Raw genomic sequence first — 21,779 nt, forward strand, 5'->3', positions numbered from 1 at the left:
AGCAATCGCTGCCCCGCTAAATGAAATCTGTCCATGAAAAAACAAATATGATGGATGTGGCTTTATTATTCATATCAGAGAGCTACCAAAGAAAGTCAGACAAAAGTTTCAATGTTTATTTGTGTGCGGTTTGTACATTCTGGTCACAATATCAACTTTACATAACAGCACGTGAAAGAAAATCATCCCTGGCATATACCTTGAGCTTTTCCTTCTTGTTTCGGCTTGTGCAAAATCCGGAATTCAATTCAATACATGAATTGGAATTTGAAGGATGTAAAATTTGAATTGACACAATTCAGCCAAACTCATTCTCATCGCATTTCAGTGGAAATGAAACTGCGCTTTTCACCAGTGTACCCCAAACAAAATGACCAAAAAGGTTTGGGCAGACATTTTAAAGATCAATGACATTCTGTTCGACCATCCTATGAACAATTTCAAAGTTGACAATTTTAATGATCCGTTTAATTAATTTTAATGATTAAAAAAAAACAATGACTACATTTACTTTAATTACCGTAAGTATAATGTACATAAAGTCCATAATAAAATATGTGTGTGAAATTAATGTTGTAAACAGGCTTAATGTAGACCGTAACGTTTCATTGTGAATACAATTTCATTTTGCATCGTGAATTTCAATTGCAGATTCTGCTTCCTGTTTGCCACCTCAACTCAAGAACTGAATTGAAATTTTAGGGATCATTCTTAATTCAATTCGGAATTTCGCACAGCCCCGTTCTTGTCACACACTTGCAAAATAAAATAAAACTATTTCAACGATTATTTTCATATCCATGGAGGAGGAATAATTCCCACTCACATCTGCTTGTTGTGTAAAAAAATAAAACGTTTTCAGCCTTTGTTCCATTTCAGTTTCAACTTTACATTTGGTCTTCATCTCGCCAGTGTCGAACAGACTACCTGACCACCTAGTTGCACTTCACCAAATAATAATAATAATCATCATAATTTAACAATAAAAAGGTTCTTTAGGTGAAAGTTCATCTTGATTGTTTTCTTCCTGGTCCACGTTTTCAATCCACTTTCTGATGCGTGTGCATTGTGCAAACCAGGGAGGACACAAAAGGTGGGAGGGGAAAAACAGGAGGAGAAGAAAAAAGGAGGCACGAGACAAAAAGCTCCATTTCATGTGAACAAAAAAGGAAAACAGCTGGTAAACGTTTTGACTCAGCTCTTCACAGGACCTTTATTGTACGTACATAAAAAAAAAAAAAAAAAAAAAAAATCTTACAATCGCAACTCTTAAGCCACCAACTCAAGTACGCACTTCCACTTTTTGTGTGGTGAATGTTGCGGCGGGGGCGGACGAAAGGGAAGAAAGGAAACATTTCCAGGGGCGGCGCAATTCAGGCAAAGAAGAAGAGTTCTTACGCTACGTTTGTTTCTTCTTTACCACACTAGCGACTTGGAGCGCGTGCTGACTCCTTTCCTCCTGCTGGCTGCCGCCGTCGCGGCATTGCGGTGACTTCGCTTGTGAGACTCCAGATACAACTGCCAACACATGAAAACAAACACGCATTCAGATTGTCGCAATTTACTCATACAAACCCAAAAATGTGTAAATACATTTTTTGATACTTTATCCTTCACTCTCAAAAACGTATTTATACGTTTTTATGTAGTTTTTTTTGCAAGCCTGCACACAGAAGACTGATTCAGCTTATGACATGAAGAGGTGGCTTCAAGCAATGGTAGTTATTACAAAACACAGCTAGAATGTGGCAGCAGAGTATAAGACATTAGCCATATTGCAACAAGCTGTTTTTGACAGTGTTTTCACCGGGAATGTGAATAATGTTGAAACTTAGCTATATTTCTAATGCTAATTGCTGCAAAGCGGAAACAAATACAAATATACTATTTTTCCTGATGAAAGAAGAGAATCTAATGTTTATTTTGGTAGGGTCCACATTTTTGTAGCAATAGAACAATATTCTGTGGGCCTTGCAAAATCAGTTAAAATCCAGTACAACAACCGGGGAGTGAAGGAAGGGGGTTGCTTCAGTGAAAATTGCTGCGAGTGATCAAGAATGTTCCACCACAGTCCCATAGGTTTGGCATGTGGGCTTCTTCGTGGCTTGATGGAGTTTTCATTGGCCTACTGCATATTATAATAATAATAATACTAATACTACTACTACTACTACTACTACTAATAATAATAATAATAATAAGAATAATAATAAATAAATGTAACACTGCCCACATAAAAAAATCTAAAATATTGAAAAACACATTGAAAAAAACAAAGATTATTGAATACAATGCAAAGACAACATATTTAATGTTCAAACTAGTAAACAAACTGTTTTTTTTTTTTTTTAGTAAATAATAATTAACCTAGAATTTTATAAACGTTCCAAAAAAGCTGGGCAGAAGGCAAAAAGATTGAGAAAGTTGAGGAATGTTCATCAAACACCTGTTTGGAAATGGGTTAGCATCTGTTGACATCTTGTTTTTAGCACATTTGATCAACACAAGGTGAAACGGCTCCTCCTCTTTAATTTTTTAAATTTTAAAAAAAAATTTTTTTAAATCTGTGGTCCTGAGTGGAACAAGTTTGGACTTGCCAGCTATTAATATAAACAATTAAAATATTTAAGTGGTGCAAGGTTATTTTACTTACCGTAACTAAAACTAACAAACAAAAAAAAATAAAATAAAATAAAATAAAATACTAAAATTAAAAAATTTCGTTAACAATACAAAACAAAAACAAAAATGCTTTTTAAAAAACAAAAACTAACTGAAACTACATTTTAAGTTTACAAAACTATAATTTTCGCGTTTTAGTCTTTGGTAATTAATTCAACTTAATGCATGAGCCTCTGGGGATGATTTTAAGTAGATTTATTTTGATGTTAACCGGCATAAGGACGTTTGAAAGTCTGTCACGCAGAAGTGACGTCATCTAGCAGCAGCCAATAGAAAAGCGCATTCGGATGACGTCGCTCCCATGGTGTTTAACTCTTTTTAAGACAAAGGCTTTGATCATTCAGGTTATCCTTGAAAACGTATTTCATCAGATTCCGTCATGTTTCATTGCAATTTCATATACCGGCTGCCCATTGAAAAGAGATAAAATAGTTAGTGTTTTTGATTCCACAATCCATTGACCACGCAAAAAAAAAAAGTTGACGTCATTTACCGTTTACGGCGGCATACATCATGATTTTACTAACGTTATTAAACGTTTTTGGTGGTCAAAGAGTTAAATATTGAGAAGAAGTAATACACATAAAATAAAAAAACTAAAATACTAAAACCTAACTGAAACGAAGCAATTTATTAAATAACTAAAATTAATAAAAACTAGTCGAGTGGTTAGGACGTTTGCCTCCCAGTTCTGAGGACGCCGGTTCGAGTCCAGGCTCCGGCCTTCCTGGGTGGAGTTTGCATGTTCTCCGGGTACTCCGGTCTCCTCCCACATTCCAAAGACATGCATGGCAGGTTAATTCGGCGCTCCGAATTGTCCCTAGGTGTGCTTGTATGCGTGGATGGTTGTTTGTCTCTGTGTGCCCTGCGATTGGCTGGCAACCAGTCCAGGGTGTCCCCCGCCTACTGCCCAGAGCCAGCTGAGATAGGCGCCAGCACCCCCCGCAACCCTTGTGAGGAATAAGCGGTCAAGAAAATGGATGGATGGATGGATGGATGGATGGATGGATAATAAAAACTAACAGAACCACCCTGAAAACAAATTATTATTATTATTATTATTTTTATTAAGTGTACTTTGTCAAAAAGTGCTCCTGAGGCACTGCAGCGTGATGTCGTTTGTGCCCCGCGACAACCCATCTGGTGTGATGACCCATTTACCGGTAACTGTTTTGTTACAAGCCCGGTTTGATTCAAGTCCGGCCGAAAAAGATACGCGAGGATCTGAGCGAGTCGCCTACCTTCTTTGCGAAGGCACGCCCACACTGGTCGCAGGCGTGCAAGGAGAAGTTCTTGGTCACTCGGACTTCGGTGGAGGACGACTCAAAGGCGCCGCCGCACTCGGACGGCGCGTCGTGGCGGCGGGTGTGCGGCGGCGCCAAGGCGGAGGAGGAGGACCAATTGCGCTGGTGCGAGTGTTTGTCACTGCGGCGGGTCACCGGGGGGCTGGCAGGGCGGGGCTGGTGCGCCTGTTGCCTCTCCTGCTTCCGCGTGACGGGCGGCGAGGGGGCGGGAGCCGGCGGCTCCTGCGTTTTCCGAGCGGAGGCGGCGGCGGCGGGCGGGGCCAAGGACGCGGCGCCGTCGTGCTTGCGGGTGACGGGAGGCGACGGGCAAGGGGAGGAGGACGCGTGGTGGCGGCCGTTGACTTCCCCCTTGGCGCCGGCCGGCCGTTTGGGGTTGGCGTTGCTGAGGACGGCCTCGGCCAGCCGCTTGATGGCGCGGCTCTCCAGCTTGGGCATGATCTTGGCCAGGTAGGGCGACGACTTCTTGTGGACCACCGTCACGTGGCGCAGGACGTCGCGCTTGCGGCGCGACTCGTAGCGGCACAGCGGGCAGCGGTAGAACTTGATGAAGATGTCGTTGCCGTCCATGTGCAGCTCGATGTGCTTGGACAGGTTCTGGCGCGAGCTGAACTGGCGCTTGCACAGCTTGCAGAAGAGCTGCTTGAAGTCGAAGCCCACTGACAGTTTGCTTTTGGGCGCCTGACCCCCGGACGACAACGACGATCCCGACGACGCCGACGATCCCGACGACGCCGACGCCTTCGGGCTCCACGCGGTCTCCTCCTCCTTCACCTTGGTGGCAGCGGCCACTCCCGGGGCACTTTTTGTGGAGCCGGCGGTGAACGTGGGCGGACTCTGGTCCATGTCCTCATCTTGCTCGTCTTCTGAAGCTTCAAGCACTTCCTGTTTGACATGGATGCTGCTGCTGCTGCTCGTCGCAGGCGTACTCGGCGTTGTCGAGGCCGACGTGGTCGCCGATCGGTTATTTTTGACGCTGTAAATCTTGTGGACGATGCGCATGTGTCTTTTTAACATGAGCTGCGAGACAAACACAAGGCATTAGGTCAGCACCAGTTTGTGACTATGAGGAGAGTTGTTCGGTACATTATTTTTTGAAAGTTTAGTCATTCTTCTGGAGTATGGAAGCATATCGCATGCACTTGGGAAGAAAAAAAACAAACAAAAAAAACAGTTTCTAATGTTTTTGGGGAGCTTTGTAATTTTTTTGTTTTCTGAATATTTTTTGTTTTGTTTTACTGCACATCTTTTATTTCCGTCATAAAAAAAATAATTGAAAAACGTGGGAGGAATTATTCAGAAAAACAGGGGGGGAAAAAAAAGTATTGAAAAAACAGTTATTCTTCCGTAGAACGGAAGCATATCGTATTCACTTGAAAGTGTATATATTTAAAAAAAAAAAAAAAAAAAAAAAAAAAAAATTCTGACTCATGTTTTTGGGGAGATTTGTATTTTTTTTTTTGTGTGTGTGTGTGTGTGTTTTTTTTTAATATTTTGTTTTCAGATTTTTTTTTTTAATTACACATCTTTTATTTCTGTCATAAAAAACAAAAAAACAAAAAAATCTGAAAAACGGGGGGAAAAAGTATTTAAAAAAAAAAAACAGAAAAAATATTCCGAATAACAGAGCACCAGCTTTTGTTTTTCAGTTTTATTCTGTTTGTTTAAATATTTTTTCCTCCGTTTTTCTGAACATTTTTCCGCGTTTGTCAGAATTTTTTATGACAGAAAAAAAATCAGTAAAACGAAAAAAACAAAAAATCAGAAAAACAGATAAGAATAAAAAATACAAAAAAAAGACATAAAAAACATAGCTCCCCGAAAAATTGTCAGAAAACAGGAGTGCCCCCCCCCTCCAAAAAAAAAAAAAAAAAAGTGAATGCGATACGTTTCCATAATTTTGAGATTTTGGGACTATTCGTTATTTTTAAGACTTTATATATACTTTATACTCAAGACATTTTTAATACCAATTAGATTCAATAGCTTTTAAAGGGATACTTAACTCATGGAGCCATTTTCAGCAGTAATTAAAGTCGTATAGCAATTATTTTGTCTGTAATAAATGTGGTAACTTCGTTATTTTTCATGTACAATTAATACCTTTAAAAACAATTTTTCTACTTGCTGTGGACTGATGATAACATCATGCTGAGTAAGTAGGTAACGACCAATCATGGCTCAGTTTGCTGGCCAACCCCAGAAAACAGGTGAGCCATGATTAGTCGTTCTCTACTTCCTCAACACAGGTGATGTCATCATCAGTCGACAGCAACAGGAAAAAAATAAATAAATACTTTTTAAATGTATTACTTGTACGTGAAAAATAATGAAGCTATCAAATTAATTCTGGACAAAATATGAACTTTTCACTGCTGAAAATTTAATGAGTCAAGTATCCCTTTAAGAGATTTTCCTGTTTTATTTTGAAAAATAAGTTGCATTGACATATGCCTCAATCGTCCATCAACGCTAACATGGCGAGCGAACCTGTGAGCTATAGTTCCTCTTGCACAGCGTGCAGCGGTTTGGCGGCGAGGTCGACGGCTGACTCTGAGGCTTTGCTCGCTGGTCCTGGTTGGCGGGCGCGGCGGCCCGGGCGCTGACGGGAGCCGCCTTTGGCGTCGGCGAGGCGCCGTGGCCCTTCCTGGGGCAGGCGGCCTCCAGAGAGAGCGGCTGGCCGGGCCGCGAGGCGATGGCGGGCGTGATGCAGTCCCGCCGAAGGCCGCGGTGCACCTCGTCAAAGTGGCGGCGAACGTTCGTTTTGGTGGCAAACACTTTGAGGCACACGGGGCACGACTTCCCCGGCGGTGTGCTCTGAGACTGTGCCCGACCTGCGCAATAAACAACAAAAACTACTTTCAGCAATATAAAAAACACACAACAGTGGTACATTGATTCTTGCAATCATTTCATAATTCTCAAAATAATTAGTAAACAAAAGTGCACTTTATTATTTTTTTGGTTCGGTGCGGTTGGCATTCACTCTAATTTGCAAGTGAACTATATTTTGTAAACACATCGACACGGGTGAGGATCTGTGCTGCTATTGGACAGACATCGCGAGGGCGACATGCGGAGCCATAACTTGAACATTATTCACAAAGAACTTATCAATAGTTTTATAATTACAGATGGGTACCTTTTGCATTTGAACCGGTTTGGTTCCAATTCTCGTTCTCGGTAGCTGAGAATCGATGGTGATACCCATTTTTGGTGCCTTTGTTCTGTTTTTTTGTGGTAATAAATATTAATTTATTATCTAAAAAAAACAAAAAACAAAAAAAACATTCACTTTAACAGTTATTTTTCAATAAATAAAATTTGACAAAATATAAAATAAAATTAGACAAAACATAAATGAGCCAGAGAGGATGGAGTAAAAAAAAAAAAAAAAGATTTTAAAATTAGCTCATTAACTGTCAGCCATTTTGACAGAAGCAACAGCCTTCACTCCCGGCCGTTTTACTGGATTTTGACTGATTTTGCAAGGCCCACAGAATATTGTGTTCTATTACTATAAAAACATGGAACCTATCAAAAGAAAGATTAAAATCTCTTCTTTCATCAGGAAAAAAAAAAAAGGATATTTCCGTTTTCGTTTTGCAGCAATGAGCATTACAATGTAGCTAAGTTTCATAATTATTCACAAATCTATTTAGAATTGTGCGTAATTCCCCCAACATGGCCCTGGCTGATCCTTTTGCTCTGCTGCCACCTGCTGGCCGTTTGTGTAATAACTACCTTTTTTTTCCCAACCTTTGCAGTTAAAGATGCTGCATTCATGAAAGCCTTCTGTATGCTCTAGCATTAAAAAGAACATAAAAACGTTTAAATATGTCTTTGGGACACTTCAAACATTTAAAATGGAACGTATTTATACGTATTTTGGAGCAAATGAGTTAATAAAGCATTCATCATATAATAAATGAATACTGTATTAAAAATAAAGTCATAGATAAGGTTATTTTCAATAAAGATAAAGAACAACGTTAAGCAATAATATACGAGGACAGAAGATAAATAATTGTACGTTACTTTGATTCCTTGTACAGTTATTTCTCAAGAACGTGCCTGACGAACGTAGCGTGATGAATTTAAACCCACTTTGAAATCTACCCAATAATGACAGTGGGAAGAGGAAGCTCTCTTCATTTTGGTCTAAAACACAATTTATTATTAATAACACAGTGAGTCCTCGAGTTACGTTGGAGTTAACGTTACTACGCTAGTGATGTAACCCGAATTCCGAATGAAGTCGAATTTCCCCATTAAAGTCAATATTTACATAAAAAATTGCATCAAAAATCTAAAATACATTAAAATTAAAAAAACTAAATAAGATGCTGTCCGACTGAAGCCCAAGTCTTTGCCGATGTTCGTCGGTGTCTCTCCTTTTTGCGATCTTTTTATGATGTTTACTTTTGTTTCAATAGTAATTGCTTTTCTTTTGGCTGCACCAACATTGATAGAAGACGTAGCTTTCTTGAAAACCCCCCAAAGATAATCCCACAAGTGCACAAGCGCTAGCACTAGCTAAGGGCTAAATAGCGGACGAGGGGAAAACACACAAAATGGCGGATGGGGCGTAACCATTGTAAAGTCGAAAACCCTCAGGACGAGTGCGCCTAACTCGAGGACTCCATGTGTATTGTAAGATATTGCGGAAGGAGTCCGACTCACCTTTCACCATGGAGAGCAAGCTAGTCGGGACCGTGCGCGTCTCTGTGAACTTGCGGAGTTCCTCCAGTTTGGTCTTGTGCATTTTGCGGCAGTGGCGCCTGATGCTGCGGCGCGAGTTGAAGTCCTGGCCGCAAATGCAGCACGAGATGGTGACGTCCTCCACCTGCTCGGAAAACGCAAGCTTACATTGAGTCTTGTCTTGACGATGTCGTTTACCGTAACTGACGATGTGTGATGTGTTGCGCCCACCCCGCTCGTGGATCCCTCGTCCTCCGGCTGCGGCACCTCTTCTTTCGCCTCCTCCTCCTCCTCTTCCGCCTCCCACTTCTTCCGGCCCTGGTTGTGCGCCGGGCTCTCCGGGGCGCACTGTTTGTTTTCCGCCTCCCCAGTTTCCCCTTCCCATGCGACCGGACTCTCCCTGGCGCTGTGACGGACGTACGGACGTGCTCAGCGGTGGCGAGGGGTGAGGAAACGTTAGCAACTTATCATGCTAACCAGCGGTACCTGGGCGCTCGGGACGGATACCGCGCCAGATCCTCCTCGCTGGTGAGGTACTGGTACATGGCCTTGCTGGTGGTCTGGAGGGGCTCCAGTCGCACCACACGTTCCGCTCGGTCGGCTCTGTGGTAGATGATGTCCGTCAAATCCTGAAGGGCCACGCTCTGTCGGTCATCACCTGGAGGTTAGAAAGGAGGAAAAAGGCTTGAAACGATTTCTGCTTCCTAGTGAAAGATTCTGCAGAAGCAAAAGATGCACTTTATATTGACAAGCTTAAAAGAACAACACCTCTCGGGTACTCAATTAAACCCAAATATGTGTAAATATTTTTTTTTTTAAATATTTTGTCCTTCACTCCCAAAGATACGTCTTTGGGTTTTTTAATGCAAGAGCAAACAGAAGGCTTTGATGCAGCTTCTGACCTGAAGAGATGGCTTAAATCAATTGTAGTTAGTAGAAAAACCGGCCAGCAGGTGGCAGCAGAGTATAAGAGATCAGCCTGGGCCATGTTGCAACAAGCTCTTTTTGACAGTGTTTTTACCAGGAATGCGAATATTGATGAAACTTCGCTACATTATAATGCTAATTGCTGCAAAGCGGAAACAAATGCAAATATACAACACACTAGCATCTACTGAAAATTCAAACAGAATTTGCTTCTCCCTCCCACTGCTCGCTGAATCAGCGGAGGCTGGTGTCTGTGGATCTCACTCTGCTTCATCTATCCTTCCTTTCTTTCTTTAGTTTTTCCTCTGGTCTCTTGAGATCTGTTGGAATTTAGAGGTTTCTGGGGTTGGTGAAAGATTCTGGTTTTGTAACCATGTGGGTGGGGCAGGTGGAGTTTGGTTGGTGCTGGATTTAACTTTGCTTCATCTTTCTTTGATTTTTGCTCTGGTCTCCTGACCTTCTGAACTTCCCGACTCTGTCGAGCCTGAAGTATCCGGTTAAGGTGAAGGGTATGGAATTATTTTTTTAAAAATTAGGTTTCAGGTGAATTAATGACCACAAATTCCCACGCACACACACACACACACACACACACACACACACACACAAAGAGACCAATGATGAAGACATGTTGAATGAACAACACTGAGGCTCTTTAAAAAAAAAAGGAAAAAAAGAAAGAAAAAAAAAAAGAAAAAAAAAGAGACTAATCTTTCTTTTGGTAGGTTCCGTGTTTTGATAGCAATAGAACACAATATTCTGTGAGCCTTGCCAAATCAGTCAAAATCCAGTACAACAATCGGGAACAAAGGAAGGGGGTTTCTTCAGTGCGTGAAAGAGTTTTAAAGTCACAGAAGTCGAGAGCTGACTTTTATGAATGCAGCAGCAGATTAAAAGCGAACCAAAAAATGTGATTTGGTAAAGAGTCTGCATTTGGTGCAATGCTGACACTGACGAAGGGTGAACGCTCACCGTCGTACTCGGGCAGCCGTGACAGGCAGTAGTACTCTTTGTGCGTGATGAGGTTGGGCAGGCCTCGGAAGAGACTTCGACAAACCTTACACTCAAAGATGGTGTCCACCTCCCTCAGCAGCATGTGCCTCAGCTGGCTGGTGCCTGCGAGCACAAAAAAGCAGCATTCAACACACAAGGCTGTGCTCGCAATCCCTCCCTCCCTTAACCACCACGTTCAAGTGTGTTTTGTAATTGACTGATGTCATCCACCATATATAACAAATCCCTAGAAAATGGTGCCCTGAGATTAAGGCTAAAAATTCATCAAATTCAAAAATCGACATCCCAGTGTAGTTATTCCTTACCCGCTATAAAGTGACTTTTTGGTGAAATATGAATGCCAGAGTGTGTCCCAAACCTGAACGAAAGCATTCAATAATCTGGTGAATTCCGGATTTGGAGGTGTGCAGAGGCTGCTGGAGCACAGGCGGGTCTCCAGGTTCCACGCAGTGACCTTGAAGGACCAGCTTTGTTACTTCAAATTGGTGCGGCCATCATTTAACATAAGTTGGGTGATTGTTACCTGCGCTATGAGAGCCGGCGGCGGTCTGGTGTAGCCAGTCCTCAGTCTGGCAGCTCTGGTCCCGGGTGTCGGGGGCGGCCGTCCCCCTGTTGGGTTCTGGCAGCAGAGGGGGGATGGGCCTCCACAGGGGTTTGGCCTGGGCAGAGCAGTCACCCTTTGCCTGGGTGTCCGCTGGGGCTTCTGGGGGCTTTTTCGCGGGTGCCTCGGCGGGGGCGGGAGTGCAGAGGTGGTCAGAGGATGGCGGCAAGCGTTGCAGGTTCGGACAATGCGGACTGTCTTCCAGATCTGCCTGATGAGACTGAACCAAAGAGAATTAACAAGACAGAGTGAGAATGTGGGTGCTAATTTTGATAGCCCGTTTATGGTGTTTTGCTTTACATTTAGCATGATGTTAGCATGAAACTAACAGACTGTCATTGTTGGGTTTTTTTAAAACGTCATTTAAAAAAAAAACATGTTTGATTCACTTATGTTTCATGCTCTGTGCTTGTTGAAGTAGTAGCTGTTTGAAGATTTATAATGATTGTGAGTAGAGGTGGGAACGTCTGGGTACCTCACGATACGATATGTGATACAAGGCTCACGATAACGGATTATCTCACAATATGACGATACAGTGATTATCGATATATTGGTCTGGTAATAAATCCACGATAATTTATGATAAAACTACTCAAGACAAAACCTGATATTTTTTCAATGAGAAAATAGTTTCTTTTTTATACCATCACTGAAACACAATATTAAAACTGGTGTCTTCTTCACAGTGAGTACTTTAGTGTATTTTTAAAAAAAACAAATACAAATGTCTTCTTAACAGAAACAACTTTCTATTTTTTTTTGTGTAACATTGTAAAGGTAAATAAATACAATGACAAATAATAAATCCAATTAAATCAATATTAATATTCCTCAGAAATTGTGTGCTTCAAAAAGTCAAAACATAAAATATATTCTAAAATGTTAAAATTGAAGATCGAATACACATTTTTCATTAAAAAAAAATGTATGCAAAACTGAGTCAGTTGCTGGACAGATAAAATGTCTTCCACAAGTAAAAGTAAGATCATGACTCTTCGTCGCCTGAAGACTTCCGTCAATTTCCCCACCACCCTTATGAGGTGCGCCCCCTAGTGGCCCGTCAAGTAATTGCTCAATAAGTAATGAACAATGGAGCTGTTATAGTGGCTGTATATTAACCACAATTATTGCGATACTTGCCTTGCCGATAATCTATCAGGAGACAAACCATCACGATTTATTGCGATATAGATATATCGTCACACTCCTAATTGTGACACCTATGCTAAATCTTAGGGGTGTGAATTGCCTAGTACCTGACGATTCGATTCGTATCACGATTCACAGGTCACGATTCGATGCGATACCGATTAATCCCGATACGAATTTATAAGTCGATTGTTGCGAATTTTTTTTCATTCAAATTTAGAAAATACTAATCAGTAAGCTTGTAGAGTGTAAGATTTATATGAAAATGTATTATTTATTTATCTTATAGAGGTTGTAATCTGTTTCATGTTTGAACAGCATTAAAATAAAATATTAAGGCTTAATGTTCCGTTCATATAACATTCTTCCATGCTCAAGGTGTGAATCCTAACCCGAAGTCAGACGTTTTGTTGAATATTTTTCCATTAAAAATGGAAGTTTAAAAATCGATTCACACACACAAAAAAAAAAGAAAGGCAATGATGATAAGACGTTGAATCCGTTGAATCCGAATACCGAATGAACAATTCTGAGCTCTTAAAAAAAAAAAAAAAAAAAAAAAAAAAAAAAAAAAAAAAAAACGATTTTTTTTTAATTGAATCGATTCGAGAATCGCGCGATTTAGTATCGCGATATATCGCCGAATCGATTTTTTTTAACACCCCTACTAAATCTGGTAGCCCAGCTATAGTGTTTTGAGTTATATGTTAGCATTAAGCTCGTGAACTTTCAATTCATGTTTTAACCTTTTGGGGTTTAATACAATATGGTAAAAATAAACAAATAAACAAACATGATCCCCAATTTGTTGTATTGTTTTCTGTTCACAACAACTTGGGCAATCATGCTAATAAGCTAACGATATGGTCTCTGTATCGCGTAATTTCAGTTGTTCAACATACTTTAGTGACCAATCATAACTTTCTACAGTTCATAAAATGAATTGCATGTGTGTAACGTCATCAATCGTTAGCATCCAGCGGCTAAGTTAACCTCAACATGACACGCGCACACACCTCAGTAGATTAGTGATTGCGGGCCCATGAATGTGTATGTATGAAATTTACTGCACTCCCTGATCTTTTCTCCACCTCCAGCCACCAATTTATCCTCATCTTCCTTCTCTCACTGTCCCTCATTTGTCTCCCTCACGCCGCGCGTCCCCCGCTGCCCTTGAAGGGGGATAAATGACTCCCACACTGTGGCGCCTCGCTGAACATCAACTCAGCGCAAAGTGGGCCACCTGGACTCTTTGCGGAACAGTCGTGGATACGGCAAAGAACTCACGTGGTAGGCAATTAAATCTATACGATATGGATTTTCTCTGTATCTTTTGCTGGCTTTAGTCTTGTCTTTTTTTTTTCCCTTCAAGTACCTCTTGATGGACAGCATGAGTGCTCTTCCTCACGGATGACTTGGTCTTCACCATGGTGCTGAGACGGCAGGTTCACTGCCAGAACCTTCACCTATAACAAATGAAAATTAAGTAATGGACCAGTTTGAATTTTTGTCTGCTTAGGGCATTTATTATTATTTTTAATCCCATTACCATGTTTATAAAACACAGGAGAAACTAAAAAACAAAAGGGTAAACGACTCCGTTAAGATTTTCATATAGGCTTCTGCATGTGAAACTGGACTGATGTCTCCCTCTAGTGGAGGTACAATGACATAACGTTCTGCCAGATTGTATCCGGGTCGCCTGCCGTTGACGTCACGCTACAGGATTGTCTGGAAATTGTCCGTTTACAATTGTTCAAAATTACAAAATTTATGGACAAAAACTGTAAAAGCGTAGGTAAACCTAAAAAAATAAAAACATGATACTTTAAGAGTGAAAATAAATAAATAAATAAATAAATAAATAAATAAATAAATAGATCGATAGTTTGAAGCACCATAGCACTTGCCGGTGACAGCAGCGCTAACGATAGCTTCGGTTTGGTTTCTTTTTTAGCTGTTCACAAATCAATCACAATAACAAAAAAACAGTCTTAATGATAGTAGGAACACTTTAACAATCATATTTGTCACATCTGAGACAATTATTTTGTATATTTATTATTTATTCAATCTATTTTATTATTTATTCAATATATTTTGCGTTTATAGGTTTATTTACGTTTTTCCAATTTCAGTCCGTACATTTTATTATTTAAATGACATCTTTAATATTTTCTTTCCAACGTTTGACGTCAACTGGATAATTTCCAGTCAATCCTGTAGCGGATCGAGTTCGTTAGGCGACCCCGATGCGATCCGGCAGCCCGATCACATCTAGTACCGACATCAGAACATTGATTTACTTTAACCACAATTTTCCTTTACCATTTAAACAGCATAACATTGTGCATAAAAGTAATTATAAACATGATTGTAAAACACGTCGAACACCCCCCCCCCCTTTTTTTTTCCATCTGCCATCTGTGTGTGTGCGTCACCTTTTAATTACAACATTAAATATGATGAATTGGCAAGATAAAGGTGCCGAACGCCTGTGCTATTATAGGGTATTTTATGATTAATTTATTATTCAACACTACAACATCAGCAAACTGTTATGCAAATACTAGAAATCAAACAGAAAAACATAATTGCTTGAATAAATAGTAGACGGCCATGTTTACACTTGTAGTTCACGCAGAAGCCCAACAGAGGGAGACAAAGCTGCTATTGAAATGTTTTGCTCACCCCACCAAAGTGTAAAGAAAAGTTTCGTCGTTTTGTTCTAAATCAAACAAGGAGGACACCTGTTACCCAACAAGACAGAAATATGGATACTAAGAAACTGCAAAGCTCAAACAAAGAATGACATCAGTGAACTAACTCACCACTATATTATGTCAAAGTAAAATCCACATCCACAGTAGGATTGAGTTCATTATGAGGCCTTCTAACTCTTGCTTTCTTACAATCACAACACAATACATCTTCAAGGGGGCGGGAGCATGACAAACCTCAGCCCATTCTATTATGAACAAGTTAGTTTGGAACTAAACTTTACAGTTTATTGCAACAGCTGAACACAGTGAGAAATTTGGGGAAATGTGAATAATAATTGGGTATCACAGTAAATCTATTTACTATTTCATCACTTCCGTCCACATTGTTTTTTTTTAATCTCATTTGTCTTTGTTTTTGATGAAAATTAGTTGTGCGTCTGCTGGCTATCAGGCAGTATTGATAAGTTTGTATATATCGGGTGTTGTTGCAGGAGGAAATGGAAACAGATGAAAAGATAAATAACCTTAGACATTTTATTTGATTGCATCTTTTGTTTGGCTATTTTAAGCTAAATCAGTCAAGAGAGAGTGACATATTCCCTTTGTGAACTCGGGATAAATCCAAAACTGCATCCATGGGCGTTTCTCGCATTTTGGGGGGTTCCAAACACCCTCAATTGACAGCCAGCAACCATTAGAGATATTATTTCTGTTGCTTTTATTATTTACCTCTTAACTCATTCAGTGCCATTGACGGATATAAACGAAAAAAAAAAAAAAAAAAAAAACCTGACTGGTCTGGCAGTAAAAAAAAAAAAAAAAAAAATTCTAAAGGAGCTAAAAACATGTACACAGTGCTTGGTTGAAATGCAATATTTTACAAATACTCCTGACTGGTCACTAAAAACCCGATCCGCACTGATCTGCACGCTACTTCAATCAAGATATTCGCAATATTTCTAACAATATCTAAAGATTACTATTTTTACCGTTCCTTGTTTTGGCTTCATAAAGTTGTAGTTCTCTATTTATGTTTTTTTCAAGAAAGGAAATGATTCAGAGGGTCAAAGGTAGCGCCCGTCTTTCTTTTCGTCCAGAAATTAGTATATTTCAATATATTTTTTATAATTGCAATCCATTGCTTTTTTTTTTTTTTTGCTGTGGTTCAACATTTAAATAACCTTTATCAGATTTGAACCCAAGACTGATGTCTTTTTTTGTTTTGTTTTTGGAAGCCCAGTGCTAAAGGCGAGCAAACACCACACTTTGAACGTATTTGTTGAAGACCATCATAAAGAACGCCCCATCGTCCCTTTGCGTGATCCCGTATGGTTGGTGCCAGAGTGCGGCATTAGCAGGAAGTCCAGTCTGGACGCTTGCTCGCCACTGAGTCGCACCGACTGCTTCCTTCTCCAGTCCTGACCATTTTCTACTTTGTCTCTTGGTTTGTGGTATAAACGATGGTATAAACAATGCTACGGATTTTCACTGAGCATCACGTATTTGCTCATAAATTATGGAACTGGTGGCAAGACTTTGGAGACGGATTTGCGAGACATACTTCAACATGATCTCACTATAAAATAAAACTATCCGTTTGCAAACACTGGCTGGGAAGTGTTTGCATTTGTTGAGGTTCGCTTTTTATGGCAGTAAGTTGGTGGGTAAGCAAAATTGAGCAAAATAACAGATTTCCACTCCAATTTGTCAAGGATCTGGCCAAGAAAGACCATTGTGGTGCTGATTGAATAAACGGATTGGCACGTTTGAAGTCCACTGGTGCCAGTAACACAACAGATGACAAGCTGGCTTTGTATGTCAGTTGAATGTCCGGCTAAAAGTCGAGCAATTAAGTAGAACCTCACTCAGTTCACTAAATAGTTTACTTTTTTTCCGTAAAAAAAAAAAAAAAAAAAAAAAAAAAAAGTTACTTTTTATCCGAGTGCACTGTTGTTGAGTGGGTGAATAAAATGAGTGCAATTCAAATTGTGTGTGAAAAAGCCTGTGGAAAGTGACTAAAAATAGTTTCGATCGATGAATAGTAAATTCATGTTCGCACTAACTTGTTTGTAACAGAATACATTAAAAAAAAAAAAAAGTCTACACACCACCAGTTCAAATGCCACTCTTTTGTGATATAATAAAAATGAGACCAAGATAAATCGTTTGATAACTTTTCCACCATTGTGATGACTTATAAAATGGAGAAAAAAATGAAATCTTTGAGGGGAAGTAAAGATAAACAATTGAGGTAATATAATTGCACAATTATTGCGTTCAATGATTAAATATACAGTGGTACCTCGACTTACCAATTTAATCCGTTCCAGACCCATCGTCGTATAATGAAAAAAAATCGAAAAATTATCAGCAATTTATATGTAAAATGGCTAATCCGTTCCAAGCCCCCCAAAAAGGGGGGTGAGAAGTAAGAAATTCACTACAATTACGTAATGCAATTTAACATTGTTTTTATTGTTTTAGTTTTCCTCACTTCTCTTCGGTTGTTTGGCTCACTACCACCTTGCCCATTGTTACTTGACGACAACGGACGTTTAGTAAAATACTGCTTGTCCAAGTGAGCGATAGCACGCCCAGACATCACTTTCTCAGGGTGATTTTTTTTCCCACAAACTCGCAGACGTCGTGGAATTACCCTTCGATGATCTCTTGCTTTTCTTTTAGCGACAACGGCACTCTTTTCTTCTTTTCACTAGAACTCACAATGTTTTTCTTGGGACCCATGATGAATAAATCACAAAAAAAAATTAGATTTCAACACAAAACACTCGCTAAAACAACTGCGAAGGTCTGACCTTTACGAGTCTCAACTACGAAAAGGACCATTCGTTGTCTACCTAGACCCAGCTGTTCAATTCTTGGTTATTTTAACCACTGTTTAATTAAAACTCCGAACCGCCGGTTAAATTCTTAACCCGCCGTTAACTAACCGGCCGCTAAATATGCGTTGTTCAAAACATGGTTAGCCACGCCATTTGTTAACGGCACCGTCAAAGTTAACCGTGTCATTTACGTCACTTGTTAGTACCGATATATCCCACAATTCCCCTTTTTGTTTACTTCTGGGTCGGCGAAAGCAATGGATACTATCCAAATGACCCGTGGCACTCGCCGGAAAAAAAGAAGCCGGAAGTTTTCTGTTGATGAAGAAAACCTTAAACAATCAATGGTTGAAGTAATTTAGGAGTTTTTGTGACATTATTTATTTATTTTTAATTTATCATAATTTATTTATATTTTCTCTGTCCATTTTTAGAACTTGTTTTAAAAAACACATTTTTATTCTTTCTCTTTTGACTCAGCATGAGACTTGGAATTTATTACTACTAAGAGGTAACGTGTGCTTAACTCTTCATCAGAATAATCCCCAATGTCAAAGTCAAGACCTCGATAGACACTTTTTCTTGCGCTCAGTGGACATCATGAAGGCAACATTAGCCACAAAACACAGTTAACCACTGTTAAAAAGTTTGCGGCGGTCCTTAGGTGTGTTAACTTTAACAGAAAGGTAACAGCCGGTTAAAGTTAACAGAGTTTTGAACAACAAGATTACAGTGCCGTTAAAGTTAACGGTCGGTTAAATCTACTTAACCAATGGTTAAAGCTATAATCAAATTTTGAACAACCGGGTCCAGGCCGCTAGCACGCAACCGGATGTTTTGACGCAACTGGATGTTTTGATTCTGCTGCATCCAAGCGAATCTGAGTGCGGGTTTTTTGAATTTTCGGAATTCGTCCATTCGTATTCTGGAATTTCTTTCATATAATGGATGGAAAATACAAACTTACTGATCGTCGTATACTGGAATAATCGTAAGGTAAAGCAATCATAAGTCGGGGTACTACTGTGCACCAAATTGCCCAAACGACAAAATAGACTTTCTCCTTTCTGCCTTTTCTCGCTCTTTTCTAATCAACAGAAGAAAAAGTGTCGGTTGCATAAAATGCAGCCATTTCTCCCATTCAAACTGTGTTGATCTCATATCTAAAATAAGGTAATGATGTCATCTAGTGGTGGTTGTGCATCAGTAAAGTTATTTCCAAGTTTGAATGGGCTCTTTGCACAACTCGACTACTTCCTGAACTGAATACCACGTTTTTGTTTCCTGTCTTTCATGAGTGGACAAACTGATTAATCCAGGTGTGTCTGGCCAATGTTGTTGTAGTTACTGAGATCAGGCACACCTGGATTAATCGGCTTGTCCACTCATGAAAGACAGGAAATGAAGGACTGGTGTTGAGTTCAGGAAGTAGTGGATTTGTGCAAAGAGCCCATTTTATGGTGAAACAGAATCAGGTGCTCCCCCCACTGATCCCCGTTGAATCAAACGTCATTATTGAGTTTTTAATGCCATGGTGAACATGAGTCAGCACACACAGTTCAGCTGTTCTAGTAGGCTTTTCCTGTAATGTTTTCTTTGCTACTGTTGTGCATTATTTTCTCCACTTGATTGGTCTCGTTTCACGACAACAAAAGAGAAAAACGACGAGGGGTGCATATCCACAGCAACTTCCTACTTGTAGTTGAGAAGTTAACAGTGCTTTGCAAAGCAAACGTTTTGGGGTTTAATTGCGCGTCATGGTGGCAGCAGACAAACCCACGCGTGACTCCCCCTTTTGCCCAGCATTCCCCCCCCCATGCGCGTTTGACGGTCCAGAAACGATCCACACGTGACAGCCCACGCCGCCAATGGTGGAGGGGAGGAAGGAGTGGACCGTGCTGCTCTCTGGCCGGCCTGCTCACTTGAGATAAGTGGAACTTGCCACTCGTGTTCGATACAGGGCGACGAGGTTTGACGCCGGCCGGCTTTCGAGCTGTCGCTCGCGGCTTGACGACACTTCCGAAGCCAGAACGCTGCTGCTGCTGCACATACGATGTGGTGACGCAAAAACAAACCGGGCAATTTTTTTTTTTTCAAACGACACATAAGCGTGTCGTAGTCGTGCGTGGACCCGATTGAGCAGATCACGCACGCTTTTTGGATGGCTACTTGACTCGCATTCAACTTGAGGCAAATATCAAGTGATGTGCAAATGTCGCGATACGTGGTGTGCTTGTGTTATGGAAGCATGCAAAGTAGAGTGGCTTCGCCGCTAGGACGCATGCATTGCACTGCCTGATCCGGGAGGGTGGGGGGCAGCCCGAGTGGGACTTTGGGGCGCATTGACGAGCCATAAAGGGGGCCCGCGCGCTGACTATTGTGCTGCCCCTTTTTTTTGTGTGTCCAAGAGTCCCAACTATTTACAAAAGGTTGGCTGGTGCATGGTTGACGGTTGGGCCAGCTGCGCAAAAAGCAGCAGCGCCGTCGTGGTGCTTGCGCAGCGGCCGGACTTCCTCACTTTTTGTGCAAACTCTCCCCACTTGTGTTTTTGCGTAAAGCAGATCGAAGCGAGACGGCGTGCGGGGTTGTTTCCTCTCCCGTGTCGGGCCCGCCTCTTCACATCCGCAGCCCTGCTCAAAACGTCCTTTTAGCCGCTAAAATAGCGTTTGAGAGCGTCAAAAAGCGAGTTAGCTCGCCGTTGAAATGCACCTTCCGCGCCATCGTGCATGGTGGAGGCCCCCTTCGTAGCGACTGCAGCATGGCAGGGAAGTGCGGCGTAAAGGCGAGCTCAGCCGGATAAAAGCACGCGCACACGCCGAATAAAACACGACAATCGCCGCGGCGGTAGCGCCACGGAAGCACCCCAGGCCGTTCGGGCTGCTTTAGCCCCGCGAAGGCAGTGCTAATGTGCGGCCAACAAGCCCCAAGCACCTTTCCCGAGCGGCGGCAGCCTGGCGCACAGAACCGGTGACCCTTCCATCTTTGCGCGTCCTTCCGCCGCACGAAAGTGTCGGATAGCCGCCGTTTTGGGGCGCCCGTTTGGCCGAAAAACACGCCGGCGAGACCGCGTGCACACCCCGCGGGGCTTAGCGCGACGCATGCGGGCTGCCCGAAGCCCCTGGAAGGGTGGCTCGCCGCGGCCGGGCAGAAACAAGAGGGCGATGACGCCATTTTCTGCAAAAACAAGCACGCTCGGGAAGCCCGAAGCGGAGGCGCCGAGAGCCTTCCGAGCAACGCCAAATCAACACAAGAACGAGCACTTACCGCGTATCTCCTGGTTGGGGGCCGCTGGGCTGTGTGTCGAGGGGGCTAACGCGAGCCGATTTGGCCGATCCGGAGCGTGTTCGATGTGGCCGGTCCACTCCTAGCGAGCCAAGTTGCACTGCGTGCCGCTGCCTTTGTGCACCCAGAGGAGCCTCTCGAGCGCCGAGGCTGTCCCTGCGCAAAGGTGCACCCTCTTTTTTTCCCCCCCGTCCCACTCGAGCTGCGAGACAAGCAGGGGGGGGGGGGGGGGGGTTGACAACAGATGAGAATTTTCGAAGGTAAAGCAAACCAACATGAAAGCACAACAACGGGTCTTCGTGACGATCCCCTTTGATTTCTTTGCAGCTTTAATCCAAAGGCCACACACGTCTAGCGCCAAATTTGTGTCGCTCCCAAAACGCGCAAGTGAACCACTAAGGACACGGATTCTCCAACCGGACGCACACGGGACGCTTTCAACTTCACGTAGAGAAGAAATGCGCAGAATTGTGGTACAAAACAAAATATTGGTTACGAAAGAAAACACCAACTTATGTGTCATGTACTTTAAGAAACGATTCAACTCTTTATA

General features: G+C 41.7%; 1 protein-coding gene across 2 annotated transcripts; it reads right to left on the bottom strand.

Moving 5' to 3' along the window:
• Positions 1–102: 102 nt before the first annotated feature.
• On the bottom strand, positions 103–21,669 carry znf800b (zinc finger protein 800b). Of its 2 annotated transcripts, none has more exons than XM_077501542.1 (11): positions 21,209–21,669; positions 13,754–13,844; positions 11,149–11,446; positions 10,984–11,079; positions 10,584–10,727; positions 9,162–9,342; positions 8,916–9,090; positions 8,667–8,829; positions 6,474–6,817; positions 3,924–5,003; positions 103–1,518 (listed from the first exon to the last, which is right to left on the bottom strand). In XM_077501542.1, the coding sequence occupies exons 2-11, from the start codon at positions 13,805–13,807 to the stop codon at positions 1,417–1,419; spliced, it is 2,637 nt and encodes an 878-aa protein (XP_077357668.1). In that variant the 5' UTR covers positions 13,808–13,844; positions 21,209–21,669; the 3' UTR covers positions 103–1,416. The 2 variants fall into 2 exon arrangements, with proteins under 2 accessions (XP_077357668.1, XP_077357669.1); XM_077501543.1 differs by having other exon boundaries at positions 9,171–9,342; positions 21,209–21,667.
• Between the last annotated feature and the right edge of the window lie 110 nt (positions 21,670–21,779).

This window comes from Festucalex cinctus, chromosome 16 (genome assembly GCF_051991245.1).
Source record: "Festucalex cinctus isolate MCC-2025b chromosome 16, RoL_Fcin_1.0, whole genome shotgun sequence".
Lineage (NCBI taxonomy): Eukaryota > Metazoa > Chordata > Actinopteri > Syngnathiformes > Syngnathidae > Festucalex > Festucalex cinctus.